At 45.1% G+C, this 23057-nt stretch overlaps 1 protein-coding gene across 1 annotated transcript in view; it reads right to left on the reverse strand.

Moving 5' to 3' along the window:
• LOC138468307 (zinc finger protein 318-like) overlaps window positions 1-23057 on the reverse strand; it is a 640558-nt gene that overhangs the window by 186813 nt on the left and 430688 nt on the right. The window contains exon 7 of the mRNA XM_069608801.1: window positions 6018-6170. Coding sequence (XP_069464902.1) covers window positions 6018-6170 — 153 coding nt within the window. The remainder of the gene's footprint in view (window positions 1-6017; window positions 6171-23057) is intronic.

Here is a 23057-nt window from a genome sequence, read left to right on the forward strand (position 1 = left end):
TCACACAAACTGTTTCCTCTGACATGATGTTAGAAACCGTAGGAAGTGGCTCACCACAGACCCAGCCAATTATCTGTTAGCCCACATCAACGTGCTGTGTAAATTGATCCAGTTGGCCTGTGCTCCGCCTGCATTACCCTAACTGCTTTTGAATACGATCTTCTGGGCTGGCTAAACCACATTTTAGCTGACTTACCACCCGCCGTGCTGAATTCACCTTAGACGCCCTCTTTGCCTCTCACTGCACTAGATCAGCCCTATGCCTACTGTTGCTATTCTGTACCAGCCTGGCCCTATGCCCACTGGTGTCATTCAGCACTAGCCCAGCCCTATGCCTACTGTTGCTACTCTGAACTAGCCGGTTTACAGTGACAATTTTGAACGTCACATTTTCGCAATGCCATTTTGTCGACACAAATGCCGGAGAAAAAAAAATTAGAATGTTTTTTTACTGGGGGTGGGGGGTGTCCCCCCGCCAAACCCGTTTTTTTTTTAATTGACACTTTTTTTTTACTAACGAAACAAAAATGAATACAAAATAAAAAAAAATATCCGGAAAAAATTGGCATTTTTTGTGTCGACAAAAAAGCATGTCGAAAATGTGTTTTTGAAAAACTAACTGGATACCGAACTAGCCTGGCCCTATGTTTACGGTTGCTATTCTGTACTAGCCTGGCCGTATGCCTACTGATGTCATTCTGCACTAGCCCAGTCCTACGTTTTACACCTGCCGATACTAGGCATATCCTTCCACCAATATGACATTTCCTATGTCCAATCCAACCACTTGCTCTCTAGTCATCCTTACCACACTTTCTGCCCTATCTACGATGGCAGCCCTCTACTATAGACTCCCAACAGCAGGGGAACTGACTAGCCAAATGCAAGCCCTGCCTTCAACCCAACAGTCTTCAGATTCCACTACCCAGATCTACCCCAGCCAGGCTTGACATACCATACTAAGAAATTATAGATTAGGCTCTAGACTGCCTAAGCCACCACTAGCATACCACTCACATGGCCATTCCAAGATGAAGCCAACACAAGCCTACTGCAACACCTCAAAAACTGAACCCATTCTTAATCAGAAGCCCTGTACTAAATCTTCTGGAACCTTAACCTCAGTCAACAATAACCACACCAGTGATACCATTAAAAAAACGAATTACCTCAAGGGAGGCCTCATCAACGTTAGATCTCTGATAGCCCACGCATCTGAAATTGCCGACATCACCTGCAACCCACTTGACTTCCTAGCAGTGACCGAAACATGGCTGCATAAAGCAGCTGGCCCAGCGCCGATGCTAGCCATACCCACAAACTTCATCTTTAGAAGAGACAAAACTTCCAACGGAGGTGGCATAGCTTTCATCTGCAGAGCTGATCTCATCAAAGAAATAGATCATATGACTATGCCATCAGCAGAACTACTTTCGCTAAAACTAGGAATCTCTGCTTCACACACTATTAATGTGCACATAATCTATAGACCTTCTTGTAACGCTCACCTGATTCCCGTAGAGGCGCCGGTCTTGACTGGGCGTATACCGTATCTTCAAAGGTGATGTGTAACACACGGCTGGCTTTTTGGGCTGGACCTCTGTGCACTGTATGTCTGACTCGAAGGGTAAGATGTCTGCAGATAGAAAATATGGGATTAAGGAACTGGGTTATTGAATGTCTCTCTCTTCTTCCCTTTCTCTTCTCCTGTAGAACCCCAAAGGTTAACGCTCTCACCTTAGGTAAGTGAACGCCGTGCTCTCCATCTGCCTCGTGGCAGGGTGCTGTAACCAGTTTCTTCACTGGATAAGGGGAGCAGGCCTCTTGACTTCAGAGGACTGCTGTCCGTCGTTTACTGCACGAACGGTAAGTTTCGAGTAATTCTAATGTCTTTAAAGTCTTTAGTAATGATGTTTCTTGTTTTGCAGGGTTCCGGCGATGGCGGATGACTGGCTGAAGTGAGTTGAAGATGGAGCCCGTGTGATGAATAGAAGCGCCTGGAAGCACGTAAGTAAGCGCTTGTTGCCTGCTTCACGATGCGCTCTAACTGTCTTTTTATTTTGCAGGTACAAGTTCGGAGCGGCTGCAGGGTGCCGGAATACCCACTGGGTTAGATGTGGAAAGGAGTAATGGCACGTGAGTATTAAAGTTCCCCAATGTCTTTAAACGCACCTTGTTTTGTCTTTCAGATGCGGGATGCAGCGCCAAAGGCCTCCGGAGCGTGCAAAGAGTTGGTAAGCTTTTGTCTTTCAGATGCCGGAATGCAGCGCGAGGCGTTGGTGACAGCCGATGGACCAGGTAAGTGAAGAGCTGTCACTGAAGACCGTAATGCTAACCTGTTCTTTCTTGTCTTTATAGGTGTTGCTGAAGACTGGATTCAGGATGGTAAGCCTTTTTCCTTAGGCCCAGGATCAGATGCAGAAGACACGATGAGCGTTCTGCTGCAGAGGATGCAGAATAACGCAAAGCAAGATTCATCCATCGGGTGTGGTTTAAATAGCCTCCTGTAGTGCTTAGGTCTCTCCTTCCACAGCCACGCCTAGGTAAGAAAAGAGTTCCTGCATTCCAGAAGAGTTCCAGTGTTCTGAATCTAGGGAGTGGCTCCTGCCCCACCCAACAGGAAAAGTAGTTCCAAACAGAAGAGGATCAGAGGCTCAACTGGCAGGCAAGTAAGCAGCATGGTCTGCTGCAGGTAAGTCCACCCAAGCATTATGAGCCCGGCGCTTCCAGCGCTGGGACTGGGCATATTTATGAGCCTGGTGCCACTGGCGCCAGGACTGGGTCCAAAAGGTCCCAATTGGGACTGGTTGGCACTCGGAACCTGGGTTATGGATCTGCTTCCAAGGGAGTTGGGAAAACCCTGACCTTTTGGAAGCAGAGATCATGACACTTCTGGCCCACTAGGAACTTTTGAAGAAGACATAACTACCCTTCTGAATACTAATGCCAAACCTGGGACACAATTTATCCTATTTGGCGATTTCAATTGAGGCCTTAATGACCCTAAAGACACTAATACCTCTATCCTAGCTAACATGATTATGGAAGCTGGCCTCACCATCAGGAACACCGGCCCCACTCATTCCAAAGGCGGCACCCTGGACTGGGTGGCAGATATCAACTGTGCCTCCCTCATAACTGCCACTGAACCGTCCATATGGACTGATTATTTGATCTCGCTTACCATCTCAGACTTACCTCAAACCAAGACAACCAAACTATCGCCCCCACCAGCCCTCAACCGCTGTAAAAAAACAAGTCCCAAATCTCCTTCCTCTGATTCAGCCCATCACCAATTATTCCAACCTGATCACCAACCCTAACAACCCGGTTGACCTGTACAATAAAACTATCAACTCAGCCATAGATGCCATTGCGCCTTTGAAACTGAGCAAATCTAAATCTCTTGCCCATCTTAACACTTGGTTTACACCAAGCCTAAAAGCCCTGTGTAAAGAAAAAAGACAAGCAGAAGCCTGCTGGGAAAAATAAAAATCCTTCTCCCCAAAATAGAAATCTTCTCACTGCCCTCACCAACAGATACAAGAAGCAAATCATACAGGCAAAAGAAGAAACTTCCAATGACAGAATCAAAAAAGCAAACTCAAAACACTATGGAAATCTTTTCTATTCTCAGAGAATTAGAATTCACTATCGCGCCTGTAGAGTCATGCACCAAAGATAAAGCCTGGTGCACTAACATTCAAAATACCTTATGCAATAAAATCACCAGACTACAAGACAAAATATTAGCCAAAAGAACCTCCCTCCATAACATTGCGCTCACCACTCAAGAAGCCATCTTCAAGAACTCGCCATCAACCAAACTAAACCACACAACCAATTCAACTTTAGGTGCATCTCCATTGCAGAAGCTAAGAATATCATTACATCTCTTAAACCTTCTCGATGCCTTGGCGATACCTGCCCAGCCCCCATTATCAAAGAAGCTGCACAAGACCTAGCTCTTTTTGTCACCTCCTTCATCAATTCATCCATTAAATTCTGCTCCGCGCCTACCAACCTTAAAGATGCCTGATATTACCCCTCTTAAAAAAAAGCGATACTAGTGTCCCAACGAATTACAGACCCATAACGACAGTTCTGTTTCCCCTTAAAATCTTAGATAAAGCTGCCTATCTACAGATTCAATCCTACTTGGAGATTAATAACTAACTGGGCACCAGACAATCTGGATTCAGACCGAGACGGCACTCTTGATCTCAAGAACCAACTAGATGAGTTAGAGGAGACACCTACATTCTTTTACTCCTAGATCTGTCAGCCGCTTTTGATTTGGTAGATCATAAAGTACTATGCAACCATCTCAAATCGGCTTCCAACTTCTCCACAAAGGCCACTGCGTGGATAAATTCCTTCCTGGATAACAGAACTATAAGAGTATTTTCACCCACTTCAGCTGCTGACCCAGTACCCATCACCTGTGGCGTTCCTCAGGGGTCCTGTGTCTCCCCTCCTTTGTATAACATTTTTTCAAAGCCACTCTTCAATATCCTGGACAAACTGGGTGTCTCATACACCAATTATGCTGACACCCAGATCCTCATCCCAATCCAAGGAGACTGCAACAACGACACTAACCTCAAACAAAATTATCAAATCATACAAACTTGGATGGCCACCCACGGTGTATGGCTTAACGACAAAAAAAAAAAGAGCTTTTAATCATAGGATCCACCGGCAAACTAAAACTCTCCCACATGTACAAATCCATCACCATTGATGGTATTAAAATCAATGTAGCCAAGGAAGTTAAACCCTTAGGCTTCCATTTAGACTCAGCTCTTAACCTCAACAAGCAAGTAAATGCCACAGCATCAGCAACAAGTTACACTTTCAAACTAATCCATGCATGTAAACCATTTCTGTCCACTGACAGCTGCACCGCTATTGCACAGGCATTAATCCTATCAAAACTAGACTACTGCAACGCACTTTACCTAGGCACTAGTAAACAACACTAATAAACTCCAAACCCTGCAAACCAACGCCCTTAGAACAGCATTAGGCATTCCCAAAGGACAGCACATACCTGACCAAAGGAGTTCCGCCAAATTGTTGGGCATCAACAACAGAATCAAACTTAAAACTCTGAACATTACACACAACTGTCTCAATAAAGCACCTGCATATCTCAGAGAAATTCACTAAGCATACATCTGAACGTCCCATCAGAAAGGCTCAAGCCAACAGCATCAGAATCCATAACTTCAATCTGAAAAGAACTGGAGGCTCAAGCTTCCCAGTACTGGCAGCTCAACTATGGAACTCTATCCCGGATTCCCTAAGAGCCACAGCCTCCCTCCACTCCTTCAAAACCAACGTTAAACTCTGGCTACACACAGACAACTGCTGACGTATAATCCCTGTCCGGTTGGTTTCCAACCACCACGACACCTGTGTTGAGCTTGAGCTTAACACACCTATGTTAATTCTGTTCTCTGTATACCTCTGCTAATCCCATATGTTGCCGATAATTGTAAATGTAAACCATATATATGCAACCGTATCCTTACCTGTGATGCACATGTACATACCAATGTTAACATTCCACTCTGCATACTACTGTTATTGCTGATTCAAACTGCTAATGTAAATATAACCCTAGATGTAACCGTTACCTTGACTGTAAATGTAAGATATTTATGTAACTAACCCAAGACTACATAAGCACCCAGTTGCCTAACGGCCCGGTGCGCTCTACAAATAAACAATACAAACAAGTATGAGATATTGGACAGAGTGATCCGTTACTTGTAATAATTTTGAGCATCACTCTTATATCCACAACTCTTTGGTCAATGGGAATCCCTTCACTTAAAAAGCATACACAAACTCAAAAATGAATACGTAATTTTAAAAAAGCGTGCTGTTGAACAGTGGCTATGCCTACAATACACTGGTAGGTCATGCACAGAATGCATTCTCAATCTGCAAGTTAGTTCCCATTTTGCACAACACTATTTCCATTTAAGCATAATAGAAGAAATGCATACCTGTCGATGCCTCCGATTGTGCATGTGTGTAAAGAAGTCATACAAGGTGCCACAGATGGCATTACAGTCTTTGCACCAATGGCTGCCTCCATCACAATACACGTACAGATCCGCTTTCGACACAACCGTTGTTTCCACAATGGGTTTTGCAGCCTAAATGACAGAAGTAGAAGATAATTATCAAGTGGAAAAATTATGAAACAAGCAAACCAAGATTAACACATGGTCACCATGTTCACTATGCAGAGCAAAGCTTGAAACATGACTCCGGATTGGGAGGTTTTATGTAAAAAAAAAAAAAACTATTAACATTTCATCTTATTTCTTGCCAAATATTTCTAACCGATTTTGAGATGGGGATCTGTCCTAAACTGTGGCTCTGGGGTGGACTCTGCTTTTCTGAACTAGTTCACCAACTCTGTTTCTTCCAATACAAGGTCCTTGTCTAGATACAATGTATGAGCCTTGCAAGAACCTGTACCTCCCTGCTCTAGTACGCATGCTGAGGTAGATGGTAACTATATATGGTCATGAGCAACACATGCACAGAAAGATTAAGGCAGGGACGACCACCAATTTGGTCAGGGAAATTTTGTAGGTTTGAGCATGATGGAAGCCTTATTTGTCAGGCGTTGGGTAAGAATTAGTGCAGTCAAACTGGTGAGGACTACACAAGACTCATCTGCTTGGTATTCGGTAACCCACCTTTTAATATAAGCCTGTACTTCACAAGTAGTTACTGTGACTGAGCAGCCAGGCTTATCTTAAGAGGGTAATGCGAGCTGTACAATTGAAATCAGTAAGTACAAGTAGCCAAGTAACTCACACAAAGTTATATATACATATTTTTAATATACACTGATTAAGAGTAATAGCATTTCCAATTACTGTATCTGCTTAGATTCACATGCTGTGCATATAATTCGACATCTAGTGATAATCGCGGAGCATTGCATCTCGTCTTTCGAGGATCGAAAGGGAACATCGACATGGGCGTGCTTGTAACACTATCCCTAACGTGATATGTACTGTATCCAAAATCTTTCACGAGTCGAGGTCCCTCGTGCTATTTCTGCCATGAGGGAGCTTTACGACTAACGTGAGTGACTACAGATAAGAGAGAAAGTAATAGGTCTATGTTCCTTCCACCTGAGCGGGGAGGCAGGCTGTGTGCATGTTAATTTAAGCAGATACATTACTCAACGTAATAGCATTTCTGATTGTATGTCTTCTGATGCTTGTTAATCTGCTTAGAATCACATGCTGTGCATAGACTAGCGAGCAGTACCCGGAGTTGGATGTGGGTTGTGAGAAGGAACAGTAGTGAAAAGATGTCTTAATACTGCTTGTCCCACCTGAGAATCAGATCTAGAATGAGTGTCTAGGCAATAGTGTTTTGTAAAGGTGTGAACATAACTCCAGGTTGCCGCTTTGCAAATGGACTCTAGGGGAACATTTGCTATGAATGCTATGGAAGTCCCAGTGCCCCGAGTAGCGTGTGCTCTAGGTTTGAAGGGCAGTTCTCTCTTACCAAGAGTATAACAGTGTGATGCATTTGACAATTCACCTTGAGATAGCTGATTTAGAGACAGGATCCCCTTCTCTACCAGCTGCCACTGAAACGAAAAACTGGTTTGTCTTTCTCTGTTTTTTGTTCTTTCCAGGTAAAACATGACTGCCCATGGCACATCTAGTGTGTGTAGGCTTCTTTCAGCCATGCTAGTGGGATTCTGGAAGAAAGTGGGTAGTTCAATTGACTGGTTCACATGGAACTTCTAAATGAATTTTGGCGCAAACCAGGCATGAGTGCGGAGAACCACCTTATCCCTGTGGACTAACAAAAGGGTCTAGAACTGAAAAGGCATGTAGCTCACCAACCCTTCTAATAGAAGTGATACCCACTAGGAAGGCCTTCTTATAAGTAAGGTCTTTTAGACTCGCTTTATGCATTGGTTCAAAGGGAGACCCCATGAGTCTAGTCAATACCACATTTAAATCCCATCCGGGAGCTGGGTTAGAAACAGGTATTTTCCACCACAGCACCTTCTGTTGTGATGTAGTGTAGGCTGAGACAGCAGCTTGGTGAACCTTTAGGAAATTAAAAACAGTCCTGAGTCCAACAAGTGGGTAAGGTACAACACAATTTGGGTAGGAGAGCAGTCAATCGGTTGATGCCCTTGGTATTGCACCAGATCAAAGTGTTTCCATTTACCGGAATAGCAATACTGAGTGTTAGGTTTCGTAGCTTCCCTAAGTATGTCCATGCATCTCTGAGGGAGTTGAAGGAGTCTGAGCAGAATGACCTAAGGAGCCGGGTCGCCAAGTTCAGGGTTTGAGGGCATGGGTGTAGTGTTTCCCCCTTTGTCCTGAGATGTTGTACGGGCAGGGCAACTTCATAGGAGGGGAGTGGGACATCTCCATCAGATGAGAACCAGGGTTGGTGGGCCCACATGGGGGCCACCAAAATCATGGTAACTGGTTCCTGGTTCATCTTGTGCACAACCTAGTTGAGTAGGTGAGTTGGGGAAAAAGCAAACAAATTTCCCTGACCATGTTATCCAGAGCCCGTTCCCCTTGGAGCGGTTCTGGGGATACCTGGAGGCGTAATCTTGGCATTGGGGGTTCTGAATGACAAACAAGTCGATCTCTGGGAAGCCCCATTCTGCGAAGACGTTGGAGACAATGTCTTCATGTAGACGGCATTCGTACTCTATGGGTAGTGGGAAATCTCTGCTGAGCACGTCCACTAGAAGGTTGAGTTTGCTGGGAACGTGTTGGGACAGCAGGAACATCTTGTGTTTGAGAGCCCACATCCAAATGTTCTGGGACAGCTTGGATAGCCCTGAAGAATGTGTGGCCCCGTGAGTTTAGGTAATACATGGCTGTGGTGCCGTCTGTCAAGATCAGAACGGTCTTCCCCTGTAGATGTGTCTGAAAGGCCTTCAGTGATTTGAATACTGCTAATAGCTCTAACAGGTTTAGGTGGTTGGAAGCTACTTGAGGGGACCACACTCCATGCGCTGTCTTCTGTAGCAGATGAGCCCCCCCCCCCCCCCACCCCATTGAGAGATGAATCTGTCGTGAATCATATATTGGGTCATAAGCTGATTAGGCCTGCAAATTGGGAAGTTTCACAAACTTTCACCGTGAGGGATAGGTTCTCAATCGGGTCGGCACAGTACCTCCATATGAAGAAAAGATGCAGCTGAAGACGTTGGGTACTGGCAGTTCCTGCAGATTTCACTGTTCCTGAGCCTCAGTCGTGGGGACAAGAGGGAGGACGTCAGGGGACTCATGCACTGCACGGGGACTGGTCAAGCAAGCTGGCTGGCTGGCAAATAAAGATCTTCGGTTCGAGGAGCTGTACACAAGCTGGTGTCCTTCCCCCTGATAAACCTAACCAGCTTTCAGAATGGTATCCAGGTGACTTACGAGTTGATTAGTCCCACCAACTCAAAGGAAAAAGTCGTCCTTTAAGGCACTTCTCTGTCGAGATGAACTTGGCAATGCGGACCTGCAGCAGGCAAACCAACGGTACAGGAGTTGCAGCAGCCATCCTCTTCCAGCTCATCTTCAGTTCTTTCGTTCCAATGGTCGACACTGCCTTCCAAGCAAAGAGACTCTCCTTTTAAACAGTTTTCACCCTTTCATCAGGGTGGCTGTCCTTGCCGGACAGTCAGCCAGCCAATCATGCCAGAGTGCATTTGGGTCTCCTACGAGACCCAACACAGGCAGTTTCGCCCACCTCGCTCACTACCTGCCCACCCCAGACACTCAGGCGCCAGAGGTGGTATTCAGTGCAGAAGCCCCCCAAAGGCGTAGAAACAAAGGCCAAACCTAGTTTGGCACGCAGAGAAACTCTAGAAGGACCTTTCCAAAAAGAAATGGTGAAAAAAGAAGACAGGGACCCGTTCAAACAAAGGAGGCTCAGATGTCATCTTGAAAAACATGGCTCCCGCGATTTAACGTTACCGTTGTGTGCGGTCGGGAAAAATCATGGTAGTTAGTTGTAAAACCACTGCCACCAGCCATTTCCGAGAGGAAAGGGTAGCATTTGACCGCTACATGAGTTTCTAGACACGGGGGATAATAGGTAACCCCTCCAGCACTGTATATATAGGAAGCTAGTGTGTGCTGGGTCTAGGAATTTAAAAATACTAGTAAAGTCAATTTGACCTTACATTATCTGGGAAATAATAGTTTATCCCAGAGAAGGTATTTAAACCTTTTGGGAGTCTAAAAATACATCCCTGTGTCACTGCACTGAGGGTGCTGTGTAACACATGAAAAGATGATGCCTATGGAGTTATCTAAAATACCATAATCAAAAGAAATAAATACAGAAAACAAAGAATAAAAAGGTAACAAGTCCCAAAAGGTCAGAAAAAGAGCTGGGGGTCTCTAAGGTAGAGAGGAATTAGCACATTCGTGAGAATTCTTCCTAACAGCGCGCAAGCTGGCGGGGGAATGTAGAGCTCGGTTGAATGGACCAACTACACCAGAGTCCCCACTAACTGACCAAGGAACCGCAGATGAAGAAGGTGGGCTACCCTCCCTAGAAACCTATCAAGCCTCATCGCCTGGCAATGAGGAAAGCTAAGGCGGGGTCCCCAAATCGACACTGCAGCAATCAGCCAAGACATCCCGAAATCGAGGTAGCGTCGGGGGTCTATATACCTCAAAGGAGTCTTCAGGCCCCTATACTTCACTGCTCTACCCGAACGATTCTAAAACAAGAACGTGAGATGCACACAACTTGGGGAAAACAAGCAGAAATATCTGCCTGGCCCTGCGACACAATAGAGGATTGGAGAACAAGGGACCCCCAAACGCTGACTCTGTGGCCCAGCCTGGTAGAATCAGAAAGGTATTATAGGGCAGCTGGAATAACGAGACAGGGGGACAATCGAAGGAAGAGCACGACTGCTGCCGGCTCACAGGTGAATGCATTCCGGAAGCTTGCAGCAGAGGTGAATTAATGGGGCCAGAGTATAAGGGACCATCCTCCTTAGATCCAGACCCCTAGTCAATCAGAGGAAACGATGGATCAGACGACCCCAGGGAGGCCACACAACAAGCAAAGCAAGACGATTAGTAGTCCCAAACCAGGGCCGAAAACTCCCTAACTGGAAGAATACGAAGACGAGTCAGCAGAGGAAAACTAGAACCCAGAGACGACCTGAAAAGCAATGGCGAAAAGCAGGCAGAGTGCCAAGCAGGCAGACGTATCCACGCTATTGGACCAATCCAACCCCGAAAAATAGGGATCACGCAGAGAGACAGCCCGCCGAAGTAACTGGGACATCAAGTAGCACTCCACTAGCGCAGTCTGCGACAAAATCAGACTTACAGGACTTGTTAGCAGCAATGACGAGGGAGTTCCAGAAAGGTACAGAGGAAGTTATGAGAAAGATCTCTACCCTGGACAAGTGGGTTGATGCAGTGGAAAGGAGGACAGCGGACATCGAGAATAACCTCTGAACAAATGTTTGAAATCGAGGAGGGAATGGACAGGATTGCAGCCCTAGAAGCTAGATGTAAGGCACTAACTAAAACAAGAGGACGCGGAGAACCGCTCCAGATGGAACATATGCCTACGGTGTATTCCCACCTCACATGCGATTGCAGAGCTGGAGAACGACACAAGGGACTTATTGTGGTTTATACTAACTTCACCAGATAGTTCCCCACTGTCCTGGGCCTCAGTCGTTGGGACAAGAGGGAGGACGTCGGAGACTCCTGCAATGCACTGGGACAGTCAAAACGTGCAACCAGAAAACTTCACTTTCAGTGGCAGTTCAATGGTTCAGCTCCTCGCGTCTACCGCAAATAGCAACACTGAGGTTCCTGGCTGTCGACATGGACTTTCCTTGCTTCTGGGGTCCTGCACTCTTGAGGGGGCTCAGGCTTGGTCAGTCCTGCTGGCTGGGAGTCCGGAGGATCTTCCAAAAGCTCTAGGCCAGCTTAAAAGCACCTCCCTCACTTCCTGCCTACCCCACACACTCGGGAGCCAGAGACGGTTTTCACTCGTGAAGCCCGCCAAAAGCAAACTGAGCAAAGAGACCAAACCTGGTTTGGCGCGTAGAGTAAATCTCAAGAAGTACCTTTCCACAAAGAAATGGGGGAAAAAGAAGACTGGGAGCCATTTTGACAAAGAGGGCGCCCGTGGTTGCTTTACAGCAGCTGTGAACGCAGCCCGTGTTAAATGCACATCATGGTAGTTCAAACGGAACAACTGCCACAAGCCAGTAAATGAGAAAAGAGTAACAAAAAATGTTACATGAGAAGCTAGACAAAAGGGGATACTAGCCCCTCCAGCACTCTATTGCAAGATAGTGTGTGCTGGTCTAGAAAGTAAATTTCACTTTACTGCTCTGGGAAACAGTAGTTTATCCCAGAGAAGGTAGTTAAACCTTTGGGAAATCTGGAAGACTTCCCTGTGTCACTGCTCTGAAGGTGTTGTGTGACACAATGTAAAAGATGATGCCTATGGAATCTGTCAGACTCCACAACCAAAAGAAAGAGGTAACATTCACATTAAAATATGAGAGAGAGTGGGAAAAGATATCACACTCTCCAGGTTAAATTTTTTTTTTAAAAAAATCAAGTTCTCAAAATCCAGCAAAGTTGCCGGGGTCTCTTAGGTGGAGGAAATTAGCACATTTTGGAGAATTCACCCTAACACCCCCACAAAAGGTACTGGAAATTGCAGGACCCCATCTTACTAGACGAGATCAAAAAGGAAGTTGGCGAGACCCTTACCCGCTACTTCAGAGAGAACACAGAGGATTCCCCCATAGCCATGATTTGGGATGCATGAAACCAGTAGTAAGCAGGGCATTAATCAGCACTTTATCAGAACAAAGGCGGACCTCCCAACTCCAGGAAACTAAACTGGAAGAGAAAGTAGCAGAACTAGAATTTTTTTTAAAAAATCAAGCTATAAAAGTGGAGAGAGACCGCAGAATAGCAAAGGCATCTCGAGAAATTCAATGGGCAGACATATCAGCCAGGGAACTAGCGTATACAAAGCAATATTATATTAAGGTTAATAAAGCTAAACGCATACCAGCTTACAAGCCGAAAAGGGTACACAAGAGAAAAAATATCCTAACGCTCAAGGGGGCAGATGGTAATTGAGTGGGAGAAATTGGAAATTATGGTAGACCACCACAGAGAAATTATGGCCGGGGCCCCTATAACATCCGAAAGGCAGGCACATTACTTACAATCCATTAGGGAACCTCCCCTAAAGACCAGTTGGAACCCCTAGAACTGCCAATCTCAGTAGAGGAAACAGCAGAGGCGATAAAAACAATGAAAAGTACAGCCCTGTGTCCTGATGGACTCAAAGCTAAATTCTATAAGGTCTATTCACAGCCCTATAACTCATTTCTAACGGGCAGTATTACCCCCTCCATGGCAGAATCCCTGACAATACTCAACCCCAAACCAGGCAAAGACCACAAGCAAGCGCCTCCTACAGGCCAATTAAATTGAACAACGACGGGTAGATATTTTCCAAGATCTTGGAAACTAGGTTGAGGAAGGTGCTCCCCAAACTAATATATCCAGAACCGGCAGGCTTCATCCCTAGGCGGTGTACCCAAGACAACGTTAGACGCACAATTAGGAAAGTGCCTCTAGAACGGGGGAGAAACTGGCAGTCATTTCCCTAGATACCCACAAGGCATTTGATCTGTTGGGCTGGGGATATATTCGAAAAACGTATCCACTTTGGGTTTGGCCCCAACTCTGTAGCATGGGCAACGTCTAATTACCAGAACCCATCCACACACTTAAGGATTAACGGCACAAGATCAGGCAAGATACACATTACCAGAGGTACGCAGCAAGGCTGCCAACTATCGCCACCGATATTGGCCCTATCGATGGAACCATTTGCCCTCAAAATCTGAACAAACACAAACATACAGGCTCTCAGAAAAGCAGCCATGTACACGGACGATATACTCCTCACAATAACAAATAGATATGTCTCAGGATTTACGCAAAATCATCAGCGTTGGCTATTAACATCTCACTTAAGCAAGGGGAATCCCTCACCCCCAATCTCCGATTCAATGGGCAGAAACCGCCATTGGGTATCTAGGAGTGCAAATCCCCAGGAAAGTGGAACAAATATACCAAAGTAACTTCCCACAACTATTCAGGGAGCTACAGAAGACCTAGAGGGTTGGCAGAAGCAGGAGCTCTCCTGCCTAGGGATGATAGCAGCAGTAAAAATGAACATAGTGCCAAGAGCAATTTAACACTGTGCTGCATTCCCAATCAACATTCCAGAGGGAGACGTACAGACACTGCAAATGAGTATACTGAAATTCATCTGGCGGGGGACAGGGAGACCGCGTATGGTTAAGCAGATTTTTCTCCACAATGGGGGCTCTTGAGGACTGGGGGTCCCAGACATGGCCACGTATTGCCGTGCAATTTTTTTCACGCTTTCGCATGGGAGATGACTGTAGATCAGCCCAGTTGGAAGCAGCTTGAGGAAGCATGGTGCTCATCCCCGCATATTACGGCCCCACGAAAGACTGCAAACTCAGGCCCACTTACAGCCACAAAAAACAGTGTCAAACTGGAGAACTGCAGTTCACAAATGGGGATGCACAAGCACTCTCGTCCCCTAACCCCAATTTGGAACAACCCAGACTTCACCCCTGGCATTCCCCCTAATATCTTCGCAATCTGGAGGGAGGCCAAAGGAGAGCAACAGATTTCCTGATCAATGGTAAACCCCTCACGTTCGAAGAATGCAAAACAAAATTCAACATCACAGCGGCAGAGCAATTCCACTATGTACAGTTAAGACATTGGATATCACACTCTGCGATCAGGAGCAAGGAGGGAAGAAATTAACGGCATTGGAGCGGACACTAACGGCATCTCTGCCCAGGGGTAAAATCTCAACCCTATACCAATTGCTGGACAAAACAGACCCGACCAGGAAGGAAAAATATATTCTTAGCTGGGAAAAGGACCTGCGGAGCACACTGGAAATAGAAGACTGGGACAGAATATGTGCAAGAACGCATAAAAGCGCCAATGCATTACTAACAGGGAATGGGGGTACAAAGTGTGCTATAGGTGGTACTTAACACCCAAGCTGTTGGAAATAAGTAATCCAGCAATTCCCCCGAGCTGCTGGAGAGGATGCGCAGCCACCAGCTCCCTTTTTCACCTGCTGTGGTCCTGCCCAAAAGCTAGCAAATTTTGTGGAGAGGTGCTGGAACAAATTAGACTGATCACAGGCCTAGCAATCCCATGAGACCCAGGCATAGTACTACTGGGAGACACTGGGGAAACAGGCCAGATAGCAAACTTATGCACCCAACTTCTGACTGCTGCCAAAATTACCATAGCGCGTCTGTGGAAACATCCTGAAGGCCCAGTGTTAACCCATGTGGTGGCCGAAGTGTTGGGACACAGTATCTGAAAATACCACAAACATCCGCCTGGGAGACATCAATACCTTCCGAAACACTTGGGCCGGCTTCATGGACTACGCAGAAAAATTCCCAAGAGTAGCACGTCGCCCTCCCATGACCTGCTGGCTCAAATAGGGACGAGTACTGGCATAGTTAAAGCAGTCCGTGGAATCGCCCAATTAGCAAGCGATGGAGCGGGTTACGATGGGTTAAAGGTACTGGGACCTCTACAGCAGCAGAAAAACGAGCAAGCCATGGAGCCAAGACACCCGAAACGCAGAGGATCTCCCGTGTGTGCAAGACTAAAAGACAACTATGCTCTAATGTGATGTGGATGTATATTTTTCTGAAAATATTTAATAAAATATTTTGTTGAAAAAAAGAAAAAAAAATGTATTGATTAACCTGCCTCCCCTCAGACCCAACTTCCAGCAGGCGTGATTTTGTTGGCTCCGGGATTTCCTGCAGGCCCTCCTGGAGCAAATTTTACTGGACGTTGCTGTAACTAGCCAACAATGTGGTGTTAGCTATACTGGTGGTGTAGGCTGCTGCAATTGTAATGCGCTTCCCCAGGGAATACAACTTCTCGCAATCCTTGTCCGGCGGTACCTCAGTCGCAGACAAGGGTATTCCTGCCCTCTTCCTAGTTGACGTCACCACTAGGGAATCGGGAATGGCAAGTCCCCGGATATAAAGCGGGTCTGTAGGCAAGGGTCGAAGGTTTCGACTCGTGGGTTTACTGCCATTTGCGATGGAGTAAACAAAGAGGGGGAAATGCGCCGTTTGATGGAGTTTAACGGGGCTATCGCCTGACGGTGGTTTTTCTTTCAAAATATGAGCGGGGGGCAGACCCGTTTAGAAGAGACCTTCAGCAGCGGACAACTCTGGTAACTCTGGTAACTTCTTCAGGAGTGACACGAGAGAATGAGGAAAAGGAGGAAGGAAAAGCGAGGAAGGGGGACAGGGAGGGAGTTTGGTGGGGTGAGTTGAGGGTAGAAAGGGAGTTCAGAATGTCCTGAGTTTTGGTGGCAAAGTGTGAGGCCAGTATATTTGCTTCCTGTGAAGGAGCGCTTTGTGTCCTGAACGTTCCAACTTGCCTGCAATTTGTTTTTGTATAGCAGCACTGCGAGCAGAGCTCTTGCTGCTCTTTCTGCTTCCTGAAGGAGGCGGGCCATCCACGGACACGTGATGGATCACATGACTGCACCTCAGCATAAATTGGCGGCCCAACCGCCCTTGCAGCATTAAGCCCTGGAGGCAGTAAGGGCTGCAGCCTCTGTTTTGCTGTTTGGCTGTGATGTCTAAACAGACACTCTTTTCACCAGCATTGACCCAGTGAGTAGTCTGCTCAACTTGTCCTCTCAAACATATTAGTCACTAGGGCGAGGGGGAGAGTCGGACTATGGCAGCTCCTTAAGCTGTCAGGCGTTCCTTACCCTGCGACTCTGGAATAATTTGGACATCTGCAGATGTGTGGGATTTCATATTCCTTAACAAGTTTTAAATATTGTTATCTGATAATTGATAAATGCAGTTTCCCCGAGGTATTTCTAGATATTAATGTAGGATTCATATTTGTGTGTTTTCATGTATTTTGGTGGTCACTTCTACTAACTTATCTATTGTTTTATCTTACACAGTGCATATTGATCTTTTGAACTCCGCCAAATATTTTAGCTTTATCTTCGTATACCGCATCTTATCCGTCTGGGATACTGATTTTCTTTTTTACTTAACACTGAGACTTTGACACTGCTACCTAGAGAGTTACTTGAATCTTGCTGATCCTCTTCTCTTTCTGGCTCTTGTGTCCATAGCCATAGCTCCCTTTTCTTTTCGATGACACGTAAGGGCCTTAGGAGTCAGTCAGTCATGGAGGCTTCCTTGACCTCCTTGTTCCCTGTTATGGAGGTTACTTCACCTGATCCCAAAGAAGCTACCCCTTCCTTGAATTCCTGTTTTATCTCTTTGGATAAGCCCCTCTATACACAAGTGCCTGATTCTCTGGACTCTGTTTTGAAAAACACGGTACATGCTCAAATCCACTCGCAAGATAAGAATGAGGTGTTTAACATTATGGGCATTATTCCACATGCATTAGTCGACAATAGCAGCATCTTTAATGGAAATCAGGATATCTCCATAGATGCTCAAGAAGAGCGTCTAGCAGCTACCATCGCCTTGAATTTGGACGATGGTGGCAGATCATTAAGTGCAAGTTTATGTTCCGACTACTCGGACAATAATATGGTTAAGACTAGCTTTTTGATCGCTATTTTGCCACAATCAAAACAGCTTCTGCCTGGCCCTATGATGGATTGTTCTGGTTCTATTTCTATAGAACCTTCTGTTGCCCTGGATGTTGTGACTGCCCCGCAACTCTCTCAATTACAGGGGAACAATAATTACACCTTTTCTCCCCCCCAACTTATCTTTGGAGGTGTCATCTGGTGGGGTGGTTAATTACACTTCTTCTATCCAGGTGAACCTCTGTTGCTTCTGTGGGAAATGCTGTTACTCCTATTATGACAGCTCTAGTCTTTAGAACACCCCTAATGAAACCGTTGCTTATTACTCCCAAAGTTAAATCTAAAATGGGCACATTAGGTGAACCAATTCAGGGGAAAAAAATAATTACTTTGGGAAAATAACAGCTACTAGTACCCTTATTAAACCCCCTCAGTCATCTTTGACAGTGTCGACTCTGGATTATCACAATTTGGCAGATGTAAAGAAACTAGAGACTGATGATACTGCACACAATGATAATGATATCAGTATCATTGAGTGTGCAGACAAGGCAATAGCTGAGAGTGAGTTAGACTCTAATCCTATCAATGCCAATAATGTAACTCAACAAACTTGTGATGCTTCTTTTGTGGGTTCTCCATCTGAGCTCGCTAATTTCATAGAGGAGTATACAGAGAAGCACAATTGGCTCAGAGAAAGGGATTACCACATATGAAAAAGGAGTATGCCAGGGATTCTATACTACACCATACCCTCAAAGAGGCTGATGATAGGATTAGACTGACTCAACCCACCGTCTCCGCCTTGAATATGGTGCTAAGCTCCTTGGTTAGTCTTTATGACAACATTTGGGCAGACGTTAAATCACACTCTAACTTTCTTAAATCTACGCCAGGTTAGAGAGACTTGATAGGTTTTAAGATTGAGGAAGATAACTCATCCATAATTAAATTGTGCCCTGATTCTGTTATGTCAAGCCAAGTAGTTACAGACAGGCTATTAGTTAAAAGGGGCTCTAATGTAGAAAGGGTTAGTCTGTCCAGGGAAGATCCGAATAAGCTCTCTTCTTCAACCGCCTCACTCTGTCCAGAGAGGGGTATATCTGCTCAAACTCTGCACCTCGTCTCTCTGAAGAATGAGGAAGTCATCCTGGATCATGTTTTAGGCGCAAAATTATCAATTAACCCTGAAAAGGGGATCACCAATACTCCCTGTGGAGAAGTTCCAGTTTGGTTGGTGGTCCATTTCCCCACTGGTCCTACTCTTTCTATGCCTGCTTGTGATCCCACTACTCTGGAAACGGATAACCAACATAAAGGAGATATCACTGCTCCAATCTTAGACCCTAGATCCCTCCCCAATCTGGAGAAATCTTCTGATTTCATAGATCTCACCAAACAACCACACACCTAAATGGCTTTGTTCACTTAAGAAAAAAATAAAAATATACTCAAATTAAGAAAACTAAAAATCAGAAAAACATGAAAAAAATAAATTCAATTACTAATCAATTTTTTAAAAATCTGGTTTTGCCAACTGTTTCTCCGCACATAACATCGACTATTCCTCCTAAGGGGGTCTATATTCCGGTGGAAACAGCGGTATCTCCTATTTCTAGTGATGTCCCTGTTGTGGCAACATCAATGCCTACTAACATAGCTGTAGGCAGTCAGACAGATTCATTATCTTTTAGTTCTATGTCGAATAACAATATTCCCCTTGTGGTTCCGGGGAATGTCGCTTTGGCTGAGGAAACCCACGCCATTTGTAACCCTAAAGTAATCCCAATACTCGGAGCCTAAAAATAATAGTGCTCTAGTTATTCTGAATACTCAAATAGAATGTAATTCCGCAGCTTCCTCCCCGGCTACAGAGTCCCTCACTATTCCCGGCAATCCGTTACCCTGTCCTATCTCTTCTCATCCTGACTCTATAACAACTCCCACATCAGCAACCCTGGTTAATCTTGATATGGCGAAACAATTATTACAGGATCTCTGTAGAATAAAGCCTCCCTCTTTGGTGGATGCGAACCAGATTTCAGGTTTAGCTCAGGCCACGGTTGCCATTACTAGGTCTTCTACCACAGATGGGCATTTATTGTGCCCTATTGAGGGTCATACGGTCCCTACAGATTTGATTTCAGGGGAGCATGCTACGGGTTTTAGGACAGTGGGGGATCTCCATGTTCCCAATATCTCAAACCCCGCTCAATTAAAATCATCAAATGGGACCCCTTTCAATGGTCATGAAAGATTTCCTGTGGGTCCTTATGCAACTCAAAATCGGACCATTGTAAGGGGTCCTGACTTGGAAGTTGACTCCAAGTCAATTTATTAAATATATTGACGACTCATTTCCGCAACCATTGGGAGATAAAGATCGATTAGAGACTTTACAACTTACTAGTTTATGGGGAGAGGATATGCCCATCTGTTTGATTCGTGGGAATATTCTGAACATTTTTCATCAACTGAGACCTCTTTCTCTTATCTCTAGTTATGATTTGGAAAGGATCTTTTTCCCCTAAGGATCGTTTGGATCAAGTAATGTTTTGAAATCTAGAGTGGTGTTGGACCTCATAATGGGTCAAAAAAAGGGCCTAATGCAGCTTGGTGTTGGAATAAGATGGCGAATATCTACTCAGCTCCTCAGTCAGCACGGAGGATCTGAGGAGTATAGGGGACATCTTACTATGGTCTATCACCCGGACAAAGTTTCGCAGCCTCAAAGGAGGCAATTTACGGCCAGAAATAATGGACATGCTAGAAACTGGGCCCAAGTTAGTTCAGGCTTGTGGAAATGAGTATTCCCTTTTGTGTCTGGCCCCAGTAATTAATAATATGGCCCATAACAAATTTACTTTCCTATCATGGAACTCTAGGGGAAATTTACATCTCTTGACTAACACCGACACAGCAGCTATGATTAATGGTTTTGACTGCTTTTATCTGCAGGAAACCTGGCTGCTCTCCCCCCGCCCCCTTCATTGACGGGTTTGAAATTTACTCCCAAAATGCTAAACCTAGTCTTGGAGGAAGGGCTTCGGGGGGACTTCTCATTAGGATAAGATCTTCTCTTGGACTTAGGAATGTGGTTCTCTCGGACACGCAATTTGGTATGTTAGCATTGGAATCTACTTCTGGAGAGGGCCTGGCTAATATCCTTATGATTAACATCTACTGGCATAAAGGCCTTGCTGCTCTTGAGCCTTTTTTGGAAAAGTTAACGGATATGGTTCTCGCCTGGAGATCTCTCCATATTAGGGGGAAGTGATCGTGGCTGGAGATCTCAATTCTGATTGCTCTATATCATCTGAGGCCTATTATGGCGATTTGGGACAGGATTTGGAGGGGGACAATCGGAGAGGTCAGAAGTCTGCTTGCAGTAGACTCTGGAATCTTTCTATGGAATTGGTGGGCCTAATATGTTTGAATGGTTCCTATGATTCTACTCTTCCTCTTTGCCCTACTTGGCACAGAGGTGTATCATCTACTACAGACTGTCTTGGTAGACCACTCTCTCTCCTCCTCTCTCTCGTCTGAGGTTCAGGTTTCCTTTAACCCCTTGAGTGATCACAGGTCCCTGTCGGTTTCATTCTCTTTTTCAATGACGATGCTGTCCTCTGGGGGACCACAACAACTAAAAACTGTGGGCCAAGGGACAGGGGTACGAGGGTCGCCAGTCAATATTAATATTCTCAACGCTCAACTCATTTCCTCTCAATCATACCTCGCTCCTGTGGAAACAAGTGGTTTTTAACACCTTACACTTTGACACTTTCTTGAACACTCTTCATAATAGCATCTATGATTCACTCAAGAAGGGTAACTCCAAAAGAGTTCATGGCCGTAGGTTTGATCTGGAGCTGGCCAATGAAAAAGTCCACACACGCAAACTTATCAGAGAAGTCCAATTGCTTCCCATTGACCAGGTTAATAAAAAAAGCCAAATTTAAATCCATACATCAAAAATATAAAAACTACTGCAAATCAAGAAAATCTAGTTTTCTGCAAAATGACGTAGAGCTCATGTTAAGTGTCCTGGTTAAAAGGGATCTTAGGGCTTTTTGGGCTATTATTTCAGCTCAAGACCACGATGCAGTTTTTGATCAACTGAATGCCATCCCGGAGGTCCAATGGGTAGATCACTACACCGAACTCTACGGTATAGTGGAAGAGGGGTTGGAACTTTGTGCAATTGGTGAGGATGTATCTATTGTTAGGTGGGAGCCGGTTATTGAATATGATACAATAATTAGGCCAATCACCAAAAATAAGAAATCCAGGGCACCTGGCCCTAACGGCCTTACCAACAATACATTGAAAGCAGAACCAGAAATTTGGGCAAAATTTCTCTGCATACTGTTTCAAGATATAGTAAATACTGGCTATGTTCCAACAAGCTGGCAGACTGCCCACATAGTCCCCATCTTTAAGAGAGGTCTACGGACTTTGGTTAAGAACAACATCCTACCGAAACAACAAGCAGGCTTTAGGGTCGGCCATTAAACTAATTTGAATGGCTTCATTCTAACGGCCTTACAAAGTTCAACATGGGGAAAATTTGGTGGTACTCTCCAAGTCGCCTCAATCGATATGTCAAATGCATTCAATCTGATTATTAGGTCCTGGATGTGGGCAAAATGATCAAGGTGGGGGATCCAGGCAGGCCTTCTTAACCTTATTATGGCAATGTACGAGAACTCGGGGGTCCATATAAGGATTGATTTAGAGGGAACCCTTTCAAGAAGAAGAAGGACACGCATTGGGATCAGACAGGGCTGTTCCTTAGCTCCATGCCTTTTTATTCTCTATTCGGCAGATGTGGGAGAGTTTCTTGGAGAAGCAGGTTTGGTGAATGCAAAATTGGGGGATCTCAGGCTCTCGTGGTTGGCATATGCTGATGATTTCCTTCTCTTCGATCAGACCAAAGAGGGCTCGCAAAGACTTATTTGCAAGTTTGAAGAATATTCTACACTTAATGGGCTAAAAATCAACCCGAGTAAAACTTGCACGATTGTCTTTTCCAAGGGGAAAAAAGGGAATAAACAAGTGTGGAAAATTGGTGGTGAAAACATTAAAAGTGCACAGAAAATTGTCTATCTGGGATTCCTTATTTTGGCCCCTAACCATCGGCAGTTGAACTAAGACGCTCAATTCGGTATAAAGTACTTCCTCTTATGTCACAGTCTATCAAGCTAGATAAATATGGCAGGTTCTCCTTTAAGCCAGTGGTAGATTTTTTCAAGGGAAAGGTCATCCCAAAATTAATATATGGAATGGAATTACATTATATGGATCTCTTGACCTTCTGAGATATCCTTGAGAGTACCTTTGGA

The sequence above is a fragment of the Ambystoma mexicanum genome, chromosome 4q (genome assembly GCF_040938575.1).
Source record: "Ambystoma mexicanum isolate Mex_15411 chromosome 4q, UKY_AmexF1_1, whole genome shotgun sequence".
NCBI classification, from domain to species: Eukaryota; Metazoa; Chordata; class Amphibia; order Caudata; family Ambystomatidae; genus Ambystoma; species Ambystoma mexicanum.